The sequence below is a fragment of the Colius striatus genome, chromosome 1 (assembly GCF_028858725.1).
Source record: "Colius striatus isolate bColStr4 chromosome 1, bColStr4.1.hap1, whole genome shotgun sequence".
NCBI classification, from domain to species: domain Eukaryota; kingdom Metazoa; phylum Chordata; class Aves; order Coliiformes; family Coliidae; genus Colius; species Colius striatus.
Genome location: NC_084759.1, coordinates 199,614,723 through 199,631,901, shown reverse-complemented (window position 1 = coordinate 199,631,901; position 17,179 = coordinate 199,614,723). Strand labels below are relative to the sequence as shown.

Genomic DNA, 17,179 nt, shown 5'->3' with positions numbered 1-17,179 from the left:
GGATGTTGACCAGCTTGAGAGCTGGGCAGAGAGGAACCTCATGAGGTACAAAAGGGTAAGTGCAGTTTCAAAGCTAGGGAGGAACAACGCCATGCACCAGTACAGGCTGGGGGTGACCTGCTGGAAAGCAGCTCTGCAGAGAGAGACCTGAGTTTGGGTGAGCAGCAAATGAAACATGAGCCAGCAATGTGCCCTTGTGGGCAAGGCAGCCTGGCGGGCATCAAGGAAAGTGTGGCCAGCAGGTTGGGGGAGGCCACATCTGGAGTCCTGTGTCCAGTTCTGGGCTCCCCAGCTCAACAGAGACAAGGATCTTCTGGAAAGAGCCCAGCACAGGGCCACCAAGATAATCAGGGGACTGGAGCATATTCCTTATGAGGAAAGGCTGTAGGATCATGGGCTGTTTAGTCTGGAGAGGGGGAAACCTTGTCATCACTTACAATCACAGAATCACAGAATGGTAAGGGTTGGAAGGGCCCTGTAGAGATCATCTTGTCCAGCCTCCCCGCTACAGCAGATCCACCTAGATCAGGTCACACAGGAACATGTCCAGGTGGATTTGAAAACCTCCAGAGAAGACTCCACACGCTCCCTGGGCAGCCTGTGCCAGGGCTCCTTCACCTCAACAGTATAAAAGCTTTTCCCGTGTCCCTGGGCTTCAGCAGGGGCTTGGACTAGATGATCTCTAGAGGTCCATTCCAACCTCTCTCATTCTGTGATTTTATGATTCAATGCCTTGAGAGCCCAACTTGCCCTCCCATTCTTCACCCTGAAGATGTCAGCTCTGATCTTATGCAAACCACACTGCTGTCCTGTCTCCAGCTGTCTCAGTTCTTCACCACAACTGACCACTACAAGTGCCTTCAGCCGTTGTAGGTTATGGAGGCCATTCATGGACCCCATAACAGCAGGCAAGGGACCTCGAGGTACTTCTTTCCACATAGCTATGGCATGACACAACCCATCTGCATACATCCACAGGAGCACAAACGAAGCCCCCAGCAGACCAGCACTTGCAAAGCCACATGACAAAACATATTAGCTCAATGCAAGCCGAAAATGGATACAAAAGGAAGATCATTTCTTCTGCTGGACATGCTACAAAAGCAGATCATGTGCCCTTGCTGTTTTCTTTCTGGAGCTGGAGTATCAAAAGGTAATTCAAAACACATTTGGATATGCTTGAGGTAGGAAAGCACAGGGCAGTATCTCAAACCACCAAAGAAACTCAGCCCTCATTAACTCTCTGTTCTTTCTTACCTCCCCCACATTTGACAGCTCCTGGAGCGAGTCCAGCGCCATTGCATCAGCAGGGCTGCCAGGACCCATTCCACACGCTGAGCAGTTTCTGAAGGAAAAAGCATTTCCTGACATCTGTTCTGAATTCGCTGCTCTTCTCCTCCCCCACTCTGTTTCACCCCACACTCCTCTCCAGCTACCCCTCCATCACCACCTGTCCCTGGCTCACCAGGGCTCACCAGTAAGAGCTGAGGATCTTCAAGGAGAATCCATGGCCCACACCTGTTCCACCTCTCTTCCCCCCCTGCTATTTTTCTCCATCTGCTGTTGACTCGGGATTTTGCTCTTAGCAATGGTCCTGAGCAATCAGACCCTAACCCAGCAAATCAGTTGTGCATGCACTTTCCTTCACATGTCCATGTTTTCCCTACCAGAACCACAGGCTTGAGTGCTGGCTAAATTAAAAGGACCTTTGCAGGGTGGAACCCAGGACCAGGCTCATTATGCTTTCCACGCTCTGTTTTAGGATGGAGCCGTTGCGCTGCTGATTCCAGGGTTGCATTTTGCCTGGTGCACTTTGATGAAGTTCGCAGGACAGGGAGTGAGTTCCACAATGGTTTAATTCCCACTAAGTTTTCCCTCATGCTCTGCCTCACCTTGCACTCACTGAACATCCATCCAGTCCCAAACACATTCTGCATCAAAACTACTCACAATAAGGCCAAGACACAATGAGCTTTATCTTTGCTAATTAATTTGCTAATAAATTTGCATATATAAACACAGATGCACTTGTAAGGAACCCAAAAGTCATCATGATCTTGATACCTCTCCCTGCACGGCAGAATTTTAACCAACCTGGATTTCTCAGCATGATCTCAGAGGCTTTGTTTCCAGCAGGATAGGACAGACATCACTGCATACGCCAAGCATGGAGTAGATTTTATTAAGCATAACTTTGGTTCTAAGTATTTCACCCTCATTCTCGTAATACCTTTAGTTAAAAACAATTATACAAGAGGCAAATACAAAAAATATTAAATTATGAAAACAAATCCATTAAGGCTCCCATTTTATATTTATATATATTTATATATGTACACTCAAACAAGTGCAGATATGAACAGAAGGTTAAAGCCACAAAAATGCTAAAAAATTTACTACTATACTATCAAAAGCAAGAGTTTTAAAAAAGTACAAAGTGGTAAGTCAGCTGTTTTCAAATCACTGAAGTATTTTCCAGATTGCTCCAAAACCCATATAGCTAAAGGGCAGATGAGGAATTGCTTATGCTCACTGGCAAGCAGTTTCTCCCTTGAGAAGCCTCCCAGGACACTTGTGGTGTGACTAGCTGACCATCCACATTTAAGGGTTGACCATTCTAGCCCAATCCTGACTTTAAAGACAAACCTTTGCCTATCAAACTGATGTGGAGGTGGATGGGATTTCTAGACTACAAGGTCAGCAGGAATCGAAGATGTTCTAACACACACGTTGATGTTCTGTTCACACAGGAAATTAATTGTAACTGAAAACAAAAATCTACTTTCAAGCTGTATGTACAAGGGAGTTTTCTGGCCTCCTGTGTTCCAGAAAGAGAAACCCTACCCTGAATCACAGACTGACACAGACAGAAAACAGAATGCCTTCAGCCTTGAAGGGCCCAAGCCAACACGCTCCCTGAAGCCAAGGAGAGGTCCTCGTCTCCCATCAAGCCAGGTAGATTACACCAAGTCCTTTCACTGTGCACATGTGGTAGGATAGCCATGCTCACCGAGGGGAACCAGCTGAGAAGCAATGGTCTGCTCAGGCCAGAGGAGGGTTTCCTCTCCAACTTCCAGACATTTCCATACCAAGCAGAAGGTGAATTGTGGAGTGGAAACCAAGAGGTATGAAGCTTGGTAGGCTGGGAGAGGCTAAGATAAAACATGAGCATGGTGTGGAAAAGCTCATTTATAGTGCTGTCTCAATGATACAAAACAAACTCAATCAGTGCTAATGTACTGCCAGAAAGGAAGATTCTTTCCTTCCAGAAGAAGGGAAGGAGAGAGGGAAGGACGTGCAGCACTCAACATGTCCTTGGTTGAGAAAATACGTGGAAGAATCTTACGTTTGGCCTTTGTCTTTTATATGTCCATAATCCAAACAGTCTGGTAGGCCAACTTCACATTTCATCTTCTAGACGTGAGTCACACTGCAAGTGTAAATCAATGGCAACACACTTATCACAATTCAATATACTCTCAGTATGATTATGGCCTCATAAAAAAATGCCTGGATGTTGACAAATCGAAGTCTGTATCTAGGAAACATTTCTAATTGTGAGCATTTTGTCCCAAGTGCTCTGCTGAAATTGTATTTAAAACATCCAATACTTACAGGAAAGGCAGAAGGAACTAAAAACCAAACCAACAAACCCTCCCCCACCACCTCTACAAAAAAAACCATGCCACTGCTGGTATTAAGAAAAAATGTTCTCTAACACTTATGTCCAATGTAATTACAGAGCAAAAATTGTTTTGTTCAGCATCATAAGGCAAAGACTAGGATTAGATCCTCAGCTGATAGGGATGAGCACAGGTTCAGTGAGAGCTAGGACTGTGCCGACCAAGGAAGATGAGGCTCTATCTCTCCCCAGATTCTGAAGATAGCTGCACCCATTCACATCAGTTAAGAATCCAGCTCTATAATTCTACGTGAGTAATCTATTCCTCCTTCCTCATCCCAGGCTGAAGGACCAGATTCTGCAATCCCTGTGCAAGCTGAGCAACATTTTATTAATGGCAAGTCACAGGGGCAACTTGTGGAAAGGCAAAAGGTGACAGAAGTGGACCCTAAGACTCAGTGGTAACATATTTCCTTTCTTTCTTGAGACTGAAGGCAGGATAGGATTAACTGAATTTCATTTTATGCCTCACTTTGGGAAGTGAGGGAAAAAAATCTCCATTTCAGTAGATTTCAGTGATCAGTTTGGTGTGGCTTAAACAGTGTGCTGTTGCAGACACAGCAACAAGTTCCTACGAGCAAAGAGCAGGAACTGATGGCAAATCAGATTCCTGGTATCAGTTCCAGCAAATGAGTTTAAACACTACCAAATAATGGGTTAACACTGCACTCAGATCAGCATGTCCTCAGAGGAGAAAGGCCACAACAGCAAAGGAAGTAAGATTTCAAAAGACAAGAAGTAGAAGACAGATTATTTTGCATTGAGAGGTAAATTCACAGGTAGCACTGCACAGGCCTGTACACAATGGTTTAGAGACTGAGATAAATCAGCTTCTGGATTCTCCCTGGTGAGAGGATCATCAGCTCTTTCATAGCCCAAATTCTACATGATGAATGTGGAGAAATGGGCTTTAAGGCTGCTTAACTCTTCACTGCTGGTGAATTCTAAGCATTCTGATCTTGCCCACAGCCTGCCTATCCTAGTGGGGATGGGCAGCAGTGATCAACACACTTTGTATCCTCCCAGATTTGATAAAAATTCCAACTAGACACAAAGTATTGTGAGATAAACACAGGCTGTAGGTCTAGATGGAGGAAATCTACCTGCACAGCAAAGCTTCATCAGATATCACAGGAGGATTTTTTGTTCTGTTTTAAAGCAAAATATAATCTGTGTATCTCCACTAAACTAGGATCACAAGAGATAAAGCAGTGCAACACTGAAGGAACTTCTCTAGTATCCCTGGTTCAAATCTCTGAGTAAGCACGTCAGACTGGTCCATGACACCCAACTGACAAGCAGCCGCCTCATCCATTGATCTCAGGACTGCATTTGGCAAGTCAATCTGTTTATGGGACTGTCTGTTTAATCCACACGTTATCTTTCCTCTTGAGGGGCAAAATCTGAGACAACTTGCAAAAGCCTCTCTCTGCAGGAAAGCTGGAAGTCTTAGCAGGCTCTGGCTTTAGGACTCTGGTGCTTCTGTTGCTTCCTGGACCGTCCTCCTCAAGTTGCCCTTGACTTTGACAAATTCAGGCGTGTTTTCCTGCTCTTCCTGTATCTTCTGTTGCTCCAGTTCAAGCTAAAAAGAGAATCATATGTAAAAAACAATTATATGAAACAGACCCTTGAAATACAAGCCAAAAAACCTAAAGGTTTCAATAACTGGCCATGTAAAGCTCTTGGAACTGCTTCCTTTCTTTATCTTATGGAAAAGATAAAATTGCATGTCTTTGGGAGTATTGGTTCTCATAAATGATAAACCTTTTCAAATCCTTGGCTCTAGCTTGTGTCAGATGTCAACCTTTGCCACAAAAACTCTATGAGCCTAGTACAAGAACGAGATGAAGCATTTCTGAAGAAATTCTTGGACATCTTCATTAAAGAAACAATGATAATTCTCTTCTCTGGCTTTTACAACAGGTCAAGGACAAATGTGGCCTGTGAGAGAAAACAAGCCAACAGCTGCTACTGAGCACACTTGCGGAATTTCTTTCTGAGTGTCTAGCTATGGATTTCTGTATCTAACTTGAGCCTCTTCTGGTGTATCTGTTTTGTCTATCACACAATGCAATAAACAACTCAAGAAATCCTCCTTGGCCCTTAGTTCATTTTTGAGAGCCCATTTGGTGACATTTTTAAGCCAGTTGGAGCTCCTGCCCACGCAGCCACTTACAATTGCCACACGAGGTTAGAAAGTGCTCGATAGGGCAAGGCACACAGACTATGGATTGCCTGGCAATCTTCAGTGAAGGCAGAGAAATCAAAGAAAGAAAGAAACAATCCTTTAGAAAACTAACAAAAGCTCCTGAAAGGAGCTTTTATTGTTGTTTCTTAACAGACAAAGGTCTCCCTGATTAATGGGGATCACGTACAGCTCACCTAAATAATCTCTCCTTTGACTCTGGATCACTGGCAAGAGACATGCCTTGCTACAGTAAATCATGACAACATTCCTCCATGAGTCCTGTTGTCAATTAATGCCATTCCTGTGATGTTTACAAAGTCACAACACTGTTTGCAATGGGCAGTCTTTTCCTCTTCCAACAGAATTTTTTATTCTACATACACCCTTGAGTGGCTCAGTTTCAAATTACCACCATCTCAACCAGTGGAAGTTGGGTCCTTAAGAGCAGCAAGGGAAAGTGACAGGATGATACAAACACAACAGTTTTCTCTCTCAAAAAATACTTATGAGCTGAATTAAAAAAAAAACCAAAACCCAAAACTATTGTAAAACCCCCACAACCTAAATAATGATTGGATTACACCTGCTTATTTGACTCAATTGATTTCCATTGAGGAAAACAGGACATACTGTTTTAAAGCATTTGTTTATTTAGAAATAAATGCAGTGCTTGATGCACAGTGGCTTCTTAGATGAGGTGTTTTGCTGCAGAGATGTTTCCTTGCAGGTACAGCAAGTGCTTTAAGAGGCTCAGAGAGGTTTGGCTGGCCCTGTGCCTAGCAGTAAGCTTCACCACAATGAACTCCAGTGCCACATTACCTCCATACCCAGGGTCTAAGGGTCTTTTCCTTCATTTGAAAATGCCAATGGGCTCACATGTTTTAAGGAGGCAAAAGGTCTTTTTGAAGTCACCTAGTTTCTTAGGTAACTTGGGAGAAGGAACCAATTGATTCTTTCAGTCTTTAAGCATCCACCAGTTTTGGTGCACTACAACCTGACAGGCATTCTTAGTGGATCATCTCTTAAGAGTTAGATGTCAAAAGCTGACTAATTCACTACAGTTTCAATGGCTAAATAAGGTCAGTGCTCCACACATACTCCTGCTGTCTGGTGCAGGATTCATCTGACCAAAGGCAGACGTCATATGCAGCTCCTACACAGTGACAACAAATAGGTAATCACAGAGTGTGATTGGAAAGATACCTGCATATGATCAGAGGAAATGTGCCAAAAACCAGCTGCTGCTTCTTTCCTGCCTACAAAGACAGCCTGGGGTGAGCAGCTCAGATGTAGCTGTGTAAAGGTAGTGTTATCCTCCATCTTACCTGCTCCAGTTTCTGCTGGCGTTTCAGTAGCTCTATTTCCAGGTCTGATTTCTTCTTTTGTGCTTCCTCTTCTTTTTGTTGTTTAATAACTTGATCTCGTTTCCTTTTCTCCATCACCTTCTGTAGCTCTGGTTTGTTCTGAGGTGCAAGACCCCTTCAAATACAAATGGGAGGAGTGGTAAGGGAAACAGAAAAGAAAGAAATCAGTTTTAATTTGCAGAAATTCACACAGAACTGTAGCCAGGTCTTCTGAAGTCAAGTAATTGCTTATTTAGATACACTGAAATATAATTAATTCATAAATCATAGAATGGTATGGGTTGGAAGGGACCTTTAGGGATCATCCAGTCCAACCCCCCTGCCAAATCCACCTAGAAAAATCATACAGATATTTGCCTGGTTTCTAACAAACCCCCTAAACTAGAATTTAAGCCATATTACTACTGAGGGTATCTCCTTGCAATGTGCATGTAAGTATTTCTCCTGTATAATTCACTATTTTGACTCATCTTTAGCCTTCCCTCTATTCTCTCCATTCCAGAAGAATGGATTTAAAAAATAAAAATATAATTAAAAAGAAATAACAAATCAAGACTCAGAAACAACTTTTGGACCAAACACCTTCCCTTGCTGGCTGATAACTTGCAGAGATTGTATTCAGACAGGGTATTACACCCACAGACATTTTCACAGACAGATGTAAGAAGTGGTGTCCCTCTGTATTTTGTCACTCTGCTCCTGGAAATCATGAATCCCGTCCTTCCTTGAAAACGTGAGAGCTTTACCTATGCCTGTGTGCAAAGCTATTTCCAGTGATAGCTCCCAGGATACACTCAAAGTCACAAAGAGGCCCAGACGATAAAACTCCAGAATAAAACAAGTTGCAGCCACCTTGGAGACCAGACCAAGGCTGGATGACTCTCCCTCTCACAAGACTTTAAGTACTACATCAACTGATGTTTCGTGTCTGTTCAGCACAAATTGCTTTCCAAGCCAGCTGCTCTAAAATGAGAGAGCTTACTCTTTGAGCAGATGCATGATACAGGCACGCACAGAGATACACGCTCACTCCTACTTCTTTTTGTGACATCAGCTATCTCTTTTATCTCTGTTATGCTACAATGTTTTCAAAATTTGTTATGATAAGCCTCAAAGCTCTCCTCGTTTCTCGGATATTAGTGTCATCTCAGAGCAGAATGTTCCAAAATTTGCCTTTGTTATTGTTGTCTTCCCTGTGAAGACTATTATGTGAAAACATTCAGCACTGTTTAATACCTACCATTTTTTATTGCAACTTTAAGAAATTCAGCAATCTGAACAAGCTTTCAGAAAGTGTAGTTATACTCCTCCCTACTTGCCACATATCTGTGGTTGCCTAATTCTTCCATGATCTGCATATGTAGTGGTTTTGCCTGGGCCAGGTTTTTTCGTAGCAAGGGGAGCTACAGGGGTGGCTTCTTTAAACAAAGAGCTGCCAGAAGCTTCCACTGTAGCTGATAGGGCCAGTGCCAGTCAATTCTAAGATGGACCCACAGCTGACCAAAGCCTGGCCAATTAGTGACTGAGGTAACACCTCTGTGATTAATGGATTGGAGAAGGGGAAGAAGTTGTGGGGCAGTGCTAAACTGCAGCAGCAACAGGGAGTGAGAATGTGAAAACATCTCTGCAGACACCAAGGTCAGTGGAAAAAGGGGAGGAAGTGCCCAGGTACTGAAAGAAAGACTCCCCTGTGCCCTGTGGTGAAGACCACGGTGAGGCAGCTGTGCCCCTGCAGTCCATGGAGGCCCCAGGGGAGCAGAGATCCACTCACAGCCTGTGGAGGAGCCCACACTGGAGCAGGTGGATGCATGAAGGAGGCTGTGATTGTGGGAAGCTCACCCTGGAGCAAGTGCCTGGCAGGACCTGGGAGCCTGTGGGAAGAGAGGAGCCCACACCAGACCAGGTTTGCTGCCAGGACTTGTGATCCCGTGATGGACCCAGGCTGGAGCAGTCAGTACCTGAAGGACTGTTCTCACAGTGGGTGACCCATGTTGGGGCAGGGTGTGAGGAGCTGCCCCTGTGGCAGGCCCCATGCTGGAGGAGTTTGTGAGGAGCTGTGTCCCCTGGGAGGGACCCACATTGTAGCAGTGGTGTGAGGAGGCCTCCCCCTGAGAAGAAGCAGTGGCAAAGGCCATCTGTAATGAACTGTAATGAACACAACCCCCATCCCTTATCCCCTGCACTGCTGTGGGGGGAGGACGGAGAGTCCTGGGAATAAGGGAGATGTTTTAGGATTTGGCTTTATTTCTCATGTTCCTTGCTTTGGTTTGATTGTTCATTAATAAATCAAAGCATTTTACCCCAAGCTGTGTCTGTTTTGCCCCTGATGCTAATTGCTGAGTGATCTCTCTGTCCTTATCTTGACTCACAAGCCACTTGTTATATCTCTCTCTCTCTCTCCCCCCTGTCCAGTTAGAAGAGAGAGTGACAGAACAACTTGGTGGGCACCTGGCACCCAGCCAGGGCCAAACCACCACAGCGTATCTGACAGCATGTCCAATAATACATTAAAATGCCATTTTATGGTGAGATCTATGAATTACTCCATATATTATTCAACACTGACATCAAAATCAAATATTTACCACCACCAAATGCTGTTCCCTATTTCTCATAATGGCCTGAATGCAACAGAAGCTACAAGATCCTGTTTGTGTTTTATGTTTCATACTATTTTAATTAGACTTAACACGTAAAACTCAAGCAGAGAAAAGTTGGAGTGATTTTTTTATTACTGCTACTACTACTGCTGGATTAGTGAGAGCTGAATCAATGAAAACTTCCACGTTGGTAACTAGCAACCAAGAGAGCCACAAACCAGAGGCAAGCTGCTAAGTAACCTTACTGGTTCTTGCTTTTTTTTTTCAGTCAAGTTGTACTATAATAAAGCAGAAACGTGAGACTGATGTAGATGTACAGTAGCTATAATAAAGGGGACCTGCAGGAGATACAAGTAAATATCAGGCTAGTCAAGTGGGGTTGGTGGTTACATCTGCAATGAAACAACTGGAAGGGCAATCCTATTTCCACTCTCATATTTAAAAAAGAAAAGCAACAAGCAGGAGGCTACTGGATTAACTGAGAGTCTTGTATCACCTCCTAGTGACTGTTAAATAAAAAATCCTAAAGCTTTGATTTAGAATGAGCAAACTGTGCTGTCACACAATTTAGAGCTGATAGGGTTAAAACCTCTGGAAGGGACAGGACCAATACTTTGCAGAGCTGAGTCTGACTTTTAACACATAAAACCAGTTTAAGATATCCTCAGTGCCTTAAGATAACACTACATGGATTTTTGTTCACTCAAAACAACCATAGTTTCTGCAAGTAAGTAAATACATCGGTTCAAGACCCAATAGCCACTGCTCACAGCAGGAATGGAGAATGATCAGACCAGCACTGGTCAGTTATCTTCTAAGATTCAGAAATGGCTGTTCAAAGCTGATTGGTCAAAAAGTGAAGTTACTGGTACCTACACTGAGTCTTCACAATAAAATGAGCTGCATGTTAAACAGATTTCTGTAAGAGCACAAAAAGTCCCCCATACATACGACAGTTTGCAGTACCAAAGCAGAACACAAGTTTAATATCTACATGGCCTCAAGTTGTGCAAAGTGGGGTTTAGATTGGAGATTAGGGAAAAAAACTTCTTCGACAGTTGTCAAAACCTGGCCCAGGCTGCCCAGGGAGGTGTTGGAGTCCCCATCCCTGGAGGGATTCCGAAGCCATGTAGATGAGGTGCTGAGGGACATGGTTTGGCAGTGTAAGATTAGTGGTTGGACTCGATCTTAAAGGTCTTTTCCGACTGAAATGACTCTATGATTCTATGATTACCAAGAAGCCTCATATCAGAGCTAGAACAGTGGCATGAAGCACAGAAGACTATCCTTCTTCTCAAAAATACCAAGTTTTCTGCTGGTGAAAACCCTCAAAGTATCTAATTTCTTCACCAATAAATAAGATTCTAAAATTAATACCTGCAGCTAATCAAAGTCACAGTAAGAGAAGAATGGGTACTGCACAACTCCTCTGTGTAAGAGGATCTTCTCCTAGAAGAAAAGAACTCCCTGCTATTTAAAAATGCTTTATGCTTTCATAAACTGAAAAGAAAAAAATAGCCTTAATTTATTGCAGCCTCCACATCCTTTCAAATAAGATCATAAGTCAGGAAACTTCAACTCTCTTTCCTTCAATGACTATAAACTTCTTGGTGATACAAACTGACTTTGATGTTTAATCCCATTAACAAAAAATAGGGCAAACACCTATTTAGGCCAGTTTCTTCCAATTCAGCTGGCATTCTGTAAACCACTTCTGTGTCTTCATCTCTGTAATTCATTTTGAATATAAGTACCTAAGCCTCACATTTGTGAGGATTTTGCTATTACACGTAGAAAAGACTCCTCCCCTCAAAATACTACCCTGCCAAAGGGAGGAAAAAAACCCCAATCCACAAACCTTCATCATATGACTCTTCCTGCCAAATCCAGTTGTGCTGGAGTAGCCAATGCAGTAGCTTCCTCCTCTCCTTTATCAAGGTCCTGAGTCTCAAAAAGCCTGAATAGCTGCTACCACCAACTTTATTCTCAAATACACTCTGAAAAACTGTTTTTCCACTTCTGTTTTATGGATCCCCATACCCTTGCCTTTGGAAAATCCACTTTGGGTGGCTTCAATGCAAATCACTAATTTATATCATAGTTAGATTCTCTTTGATTAAATGGAGAAGCATGAACAACCTTAGTGGCTTTTTTTTCCACCACGTAGTCTGATGGCTTTGTTAGTATGTTTTCTAACTGAGTTCTCCATTGCTGAAGAGCTTTAATAATAGAGCTTCAGCCATTTCTGGGCCAAATGCCTGTGTCTCTGAAGTTGATGAAATAAAATTCCAGTTATTTATATCTTTAGAAACAATACATAGAGCAACAGCTGTGCATCCCATCCCAGAATGGAGGAAGCAGTATTTGCATAACACACAAAGAAACCCTTATGCATCAGCAGAGCAGACACCAGACTATCACACTGCAAGAAAGATCAACCAAGTAGATAATGGTTTCATGTGAAACAAAATGTAAGACTTCTTTGATTTAAAAGTGGTCCCATAAAATCAGTGCACTGGGAGTGGTGAAAACCCACAAATTTATCATCTTACTGCTAATGGCAAAGTTTTGTCAAATACTTGATAATTAAGAGTTAAAGACAAATTACAGTCCCATATAACCAATCTGAAATGTGATAGGAGAGAACTAAACTGCTTCCTCTTGAAACTGACCCTTTGTGAGTACTCACAAAAACGAGAAGTCTTTTACAGCAAACTTTCGCAGAGCAACTGAAATTCAAACAGAAATAAATGCCACGCTTAAGAATCAAAGTCTTTTCATCTACAAGAACTGAATCAACTCGAAGTGTTTGCTGGGGTTTGGGTAGAATGTCATTTTGATGAACTAAAATTCAAGCTGTGCATTCAGGGTGGGAGGATGGCACAAGTGATTTGTAGATTCTTACCTTTTCTGATTCATAAGTAGCTCTCTATGGAGATCTTGATGATTCCGAGATGACTTCACAGGATTAATTAATTTCTGAGGTCTAATTAATTCAGGATTGTCATCATCTATGTAGTCTGGTTCAGCCATAATCTTTCTTGGAAAGGGATATGGATCTTTGGGTTCAGTGTCCTTGTTCTTGGTATCTGTAAAAGAGGAGAAAAACTGCAGTAAATCTACATCGAAAGGCCTTTTAGAGATGTATTAAAACATGAAGGCTGAATACTACATAGGTAACAGTTATGATTTGCCTAGATTAATTTTGGCTGTAGTAAGCAAGGGCTCTCAGAACAAAGGTCTGTAGCATCTTTTTAAATAGATGGCAATTTCACAACAAAGTCATCTCCAACAACCTTCATCCATTGACTCAGAGACACAGATTTCCCCCCTTTTTAAGAAGAACTAAACAAGTAATTCAGGTTGTGTGAAGAGCTCTATTGATTTTAATAAGCCTACTGAGATGATGCATTTTTAGATCAGCAATACCAAGACCCTAAAGACATTTTAAATACTGGTTATTTTAAATACTTTCAAAATGGTACCTAAACTGTACAGAGTCTGATTTTCTGGCATCAGTATCATGTGAGCTAGGGGGAAAACACCTTCAGTGGTTAAGTCCTGAACTGTACTGTATCGAGCAAAAGCTTGCATGTGGAAATTGCCAGATCTGCCATTGTTGGGATGGGGGACAGATTTTTGAGTGGAAAGGTGGAGGATAAAAAGTTGGGTGAGGTTGTTTCTTAAAGGCCCTATTTCACTCAGTTAAAATCCACAAAAATTCACCAATCTGAAGGTAACAAAGTCTTGATTTATATCACCTGGCAAAGTGACATTTTCCTATCCTGATACAGAAAATGTGTCTGTACACCAACTCTTTTAATCAGCAGCTGACAAGTAAGCTATAGTCTTCAAATAATTGATATGTGATCATTCATACTCCCTTCCATTAAAAAAAGCCTCAGTCACAAAAAGTTCTGCATCCAAAACAAAGCACATTGAGAGCAACTCTGCCTCCATTCGCTGTCGTGGAAATCCACAAGCAGAATGTGCAATTATCAGTCTGATGAAACACTGGCCTCTCCAACAGACCCCCAAAAAATAACCTCACAGCATGTGGGCTTACAGAGATGAATCAATGGGACATGAAAGAAAAGCAGAGAAACCTCCATTAGCCTGACAGGCAGGGCAGCTGAATGCTGCACACTGTACTGGGCTATGAGACAAATGAGAGAAGCACTGGGATTCACTGCGTATTTTCCAGTAAAAGCTGACTGTGTACTTTAATTTAGATCCCACTGTTAGCAGCCCTTCCCTCCCTCTCTCACTCTGCAGGCTGTAAATCCTGTCTAAATTCAGTCTCAGTTTATTTCCTGAACTATTTTCTTTCATTAGGAATCTCATATTGTTGCTCAGGTCTGATTCAAAATCCACTTGATATAATGGGAAGATTTCCACTAATACTTTAGTATGTTCATACTGAACAGAATCACTGTCAAACTGCTTCAGCTGCCTGTGTGCGTACAGATGAAAGAGCAAAATGACAGGACTAAGCTTTCAGTGGCTGCAGGGAAACCACTCTGGATTTGAATGTGTCCAGTGGACCTGGCACAGCCCTTTCAGCTTCTTTGTTGGAATGGATAATGTGATTTATGTTTTATTGGTGCTACATCTCACAGACCAAGTTTCTGTGGAGCAAATCCAATGAGAAACAGCTTACCAGTCAGTGTAAAGTGCTCTCAGGGTGGCCTCTACGTTGATTTTTCAAAGCAAGTTTATATGTAGTGTTTTTGAACTCTGGGGGGGTGTTAGTTCTCACAAGGACCTCTGAAACTAATATAAAAATTGCCCACAGTTCAGAACTATGTAAGTAGATTGCTGTGCATGACATAAACCTCTTACTGACATTGACCATGCAATAAAAATACCTCCGTCACCCCTTCAGAATCCTTCTCTCTTCAATCAAGCAACTAGCTATCACTATGTGCCAAATGTACAGGATCGTTGGAAAACTGAGGTCAAAGGAATACTTCTACATCGACCTCCTACTGACAGCAGGAACAGCTATGAGATCAGAGCAAGTCCTCCAAGGCTGCACAGCCTCTATGGGCAACTCTCCTTGCCTGTTTTCATGGTAAAGGTTTTGTGACACCCATGTGAACCTCCTGTTTCAACTCATGCCCACTGCCTCTTGCCCTCTGGTCAGGTATCATGGTGAAGAGCCTATCTCCATGTTTTCAGTAAGTTCCTCCCAGGCACAGGACACTGCTATCAGGTGCCCCCAGTTCTATCTCTGCTCCAGCAGACCCTGAGCCAGCACAGGTCCCTCACCCTGCATCCCAGCTCTCAGCCCAGCTCAGGGGCCCTTCACTCATGCCTCAAATCCCTCAATGTTTAATTGAACACCATATAAAAAAAAGACAAATAAGAACCCACAGTCCCCCAGAATCTGAACTGCAGCATACTTCTCAAAATATCATAGAGTCACAGAATTATTTTGGTTGGAAAAGATCTTTAAGATCAAGTACAACCACTAACCTCCCACTGTCAAGCTCATCACTGACCCATCAACCACGTCCCTCTTCACCTCAGTTACATGTCTTCCAGGGATGGTGACTCCACCACCTTCCTGGGCAGCCTGTGCCAGCATCTAACAACCTTTTCAATGAGGAAGTTTTTCCCAATCTCCAATGTAAATTTCCCCTGATGCAACTTCAGGGTGTTTCCTCTTGTCCTATCACTTGTTACTTGGGAGAAGAGACCAACTCCCCCCACACTCCTTTCAAGTAGTTGCAGAGAGTGATCATGTCTCCCCTCAGCCTCCTCTCCTCCAGAGTAAACACTCCCAGCTCCCTCAGCTGCTCCTCATCAGGCTTGTGCTCCAGACCTTTCACCAGCTCCAGTGCCCGTCTCTGGACATGCTCCAGCACCTCAGTGTCTTTCTTGTAATGAAGGGCCCAACACTGAACACAGCATTGAACAATGAATGTCTTCTTTGCTTCAGTCTTTACAACAAAGGCCAGACCTTGGGAAGCCCAGTCCAGCAAGGATAGTAGGATGGCCTGGACAACAGAGGACTTGGCCTGGGTGGAAGAGGTTAAAGACTTGTTGGCCTAGCTTAAGGCTCATGAGTCAATGGAACCTGATGGGATGCATCCAAGAGTGTTGAGGGAGCTGGCTGATGTGATTGCTAAACTGATTTCCATCATTTTTTAACAATCATGGAGGACAGGTGAGGTGCCTGAGGACTGGAGAAAGGCCAATGTCACTCCAGTCTTCAAAAAGGGTAAGAAGGCTGATCTAGGAAACTACAGGCCAGTCAGCCTCACTTCCATCCCTGCAAAAACGCTAACACTGAGCCTTGGGGAACACCACTGGTGACCAGCCAACAAATGGATTAAACTCCGTTCCCCTCCACTCTGAGCCCAGCCATCCAGCCAGTTTTCCACCCAACATCCATCCAAGCTGTGGGCAGACAGCTTCTCCAGGAAGATGCTGTGGGGAACAGTGTCAAGGGCTTTACTAAAGTATAGGTAGACAACAACCACAACATATACCACATAGCACCACGCCCTTAATTCTAGCTCTTTATTCTCTTCACCACAGATGATAAACAAACTAGCTACAGTTCTTTTTTTTTTTTTTTTCTAAATGAGGACATGATTCTTACTTCCTCGGTGTTTGCAGCAGGTTTACCACACCTAAACCAACTCAAATGTTACATATCTACCCTCCACCCAAAATAAACCTGCTCGGTAAACATTTGCTTTTCTGTACTCCTCCACCAGTTCCATTGCATTGATGGGTCTGCAAGTCTCCTAGAAGGCATTTATCAATGACAGCTCTCTGCGGAAGTAAATCTCAAAGTAACCTGCTGCTTCTTCAAGGCAAGTCTTCTGTTTGTTCAGGCAAACAAGACAAATGCATAATTACCCTACAACTGTCTGTCATAAACAATGTACCTTTTTTTAACACAAGCCCCTGACAAACGATTTGATTCAATCATTTCTCAGAAAGTTTCATGTAATATCTTGCAGCACACAGATTTGCTTTTGGTAAGCCTTAGTGTTTTTATTCTTTTTTTCTGTCCCATCTCTGTTTTTTAAACACATATTTAACTCAGAGGTCAGAAATTGTGGTTTCCTAACGTAACCTGAACTGTACTAGCAGCAAACTGGAATGAATAAAACTCCCTTGGGAGCTGTAAATGCCTTCCGTGTGTGATTAAGCTGCAAATTTTCAGGTGGGATTTCCAAACAGAGCCAGTGAAATAGGGCACCCAGTTCTCACTTGGTCAATCCTCTCACATCCTTTGCAAACCTTGGTCTGGCTGGAAGCCACTAACCCAGTCCTGCAAAGCCACCGTGAAATATTATATGCAAACAATACAATTAAGATGGTGTGA

At 43.0% G+C, this 17,179-nt stretch overlaps 1 protein-coding gene across 2 annotated transcripts in view; it reads right to left on the bottom strand.

Moving 5' to 3' along the window:
• Positions 1-2,175: 2,175 nt before the first annotated feature.
• FAM107B (family with sequence similarity 107 member B) overlaps positions 2,176-17,179 on the bottom strand; it is a 62,307-nt gene continuing 47,303 nt past the window's right edge. For both annotated transcript variants that reach the window (XM_062019873.1, XM_062019868.1), the window contains 3 exons: positions 12,740-12,923; positions 7,196-7,349; positions 2,176-5,264 (listed from right to left, as the gene is read on the bottom strand). In XM_062019873.1, coding sequence (XP_061875857.1) covers positions 5,148-5,264; positions 7,196-7,349; positions 12,740-12,867 — 399 coding nt within the window. In that variant the 5' untranslated portion in view covers positions 12,868-12,923 and the 3' untranslated portion in view covers positions 2,176-5,147. The remainder of the gene's footprint in view (positions 5,265-7,195; positions 7,350-12,739; positions 12,924-17,179) is intronic.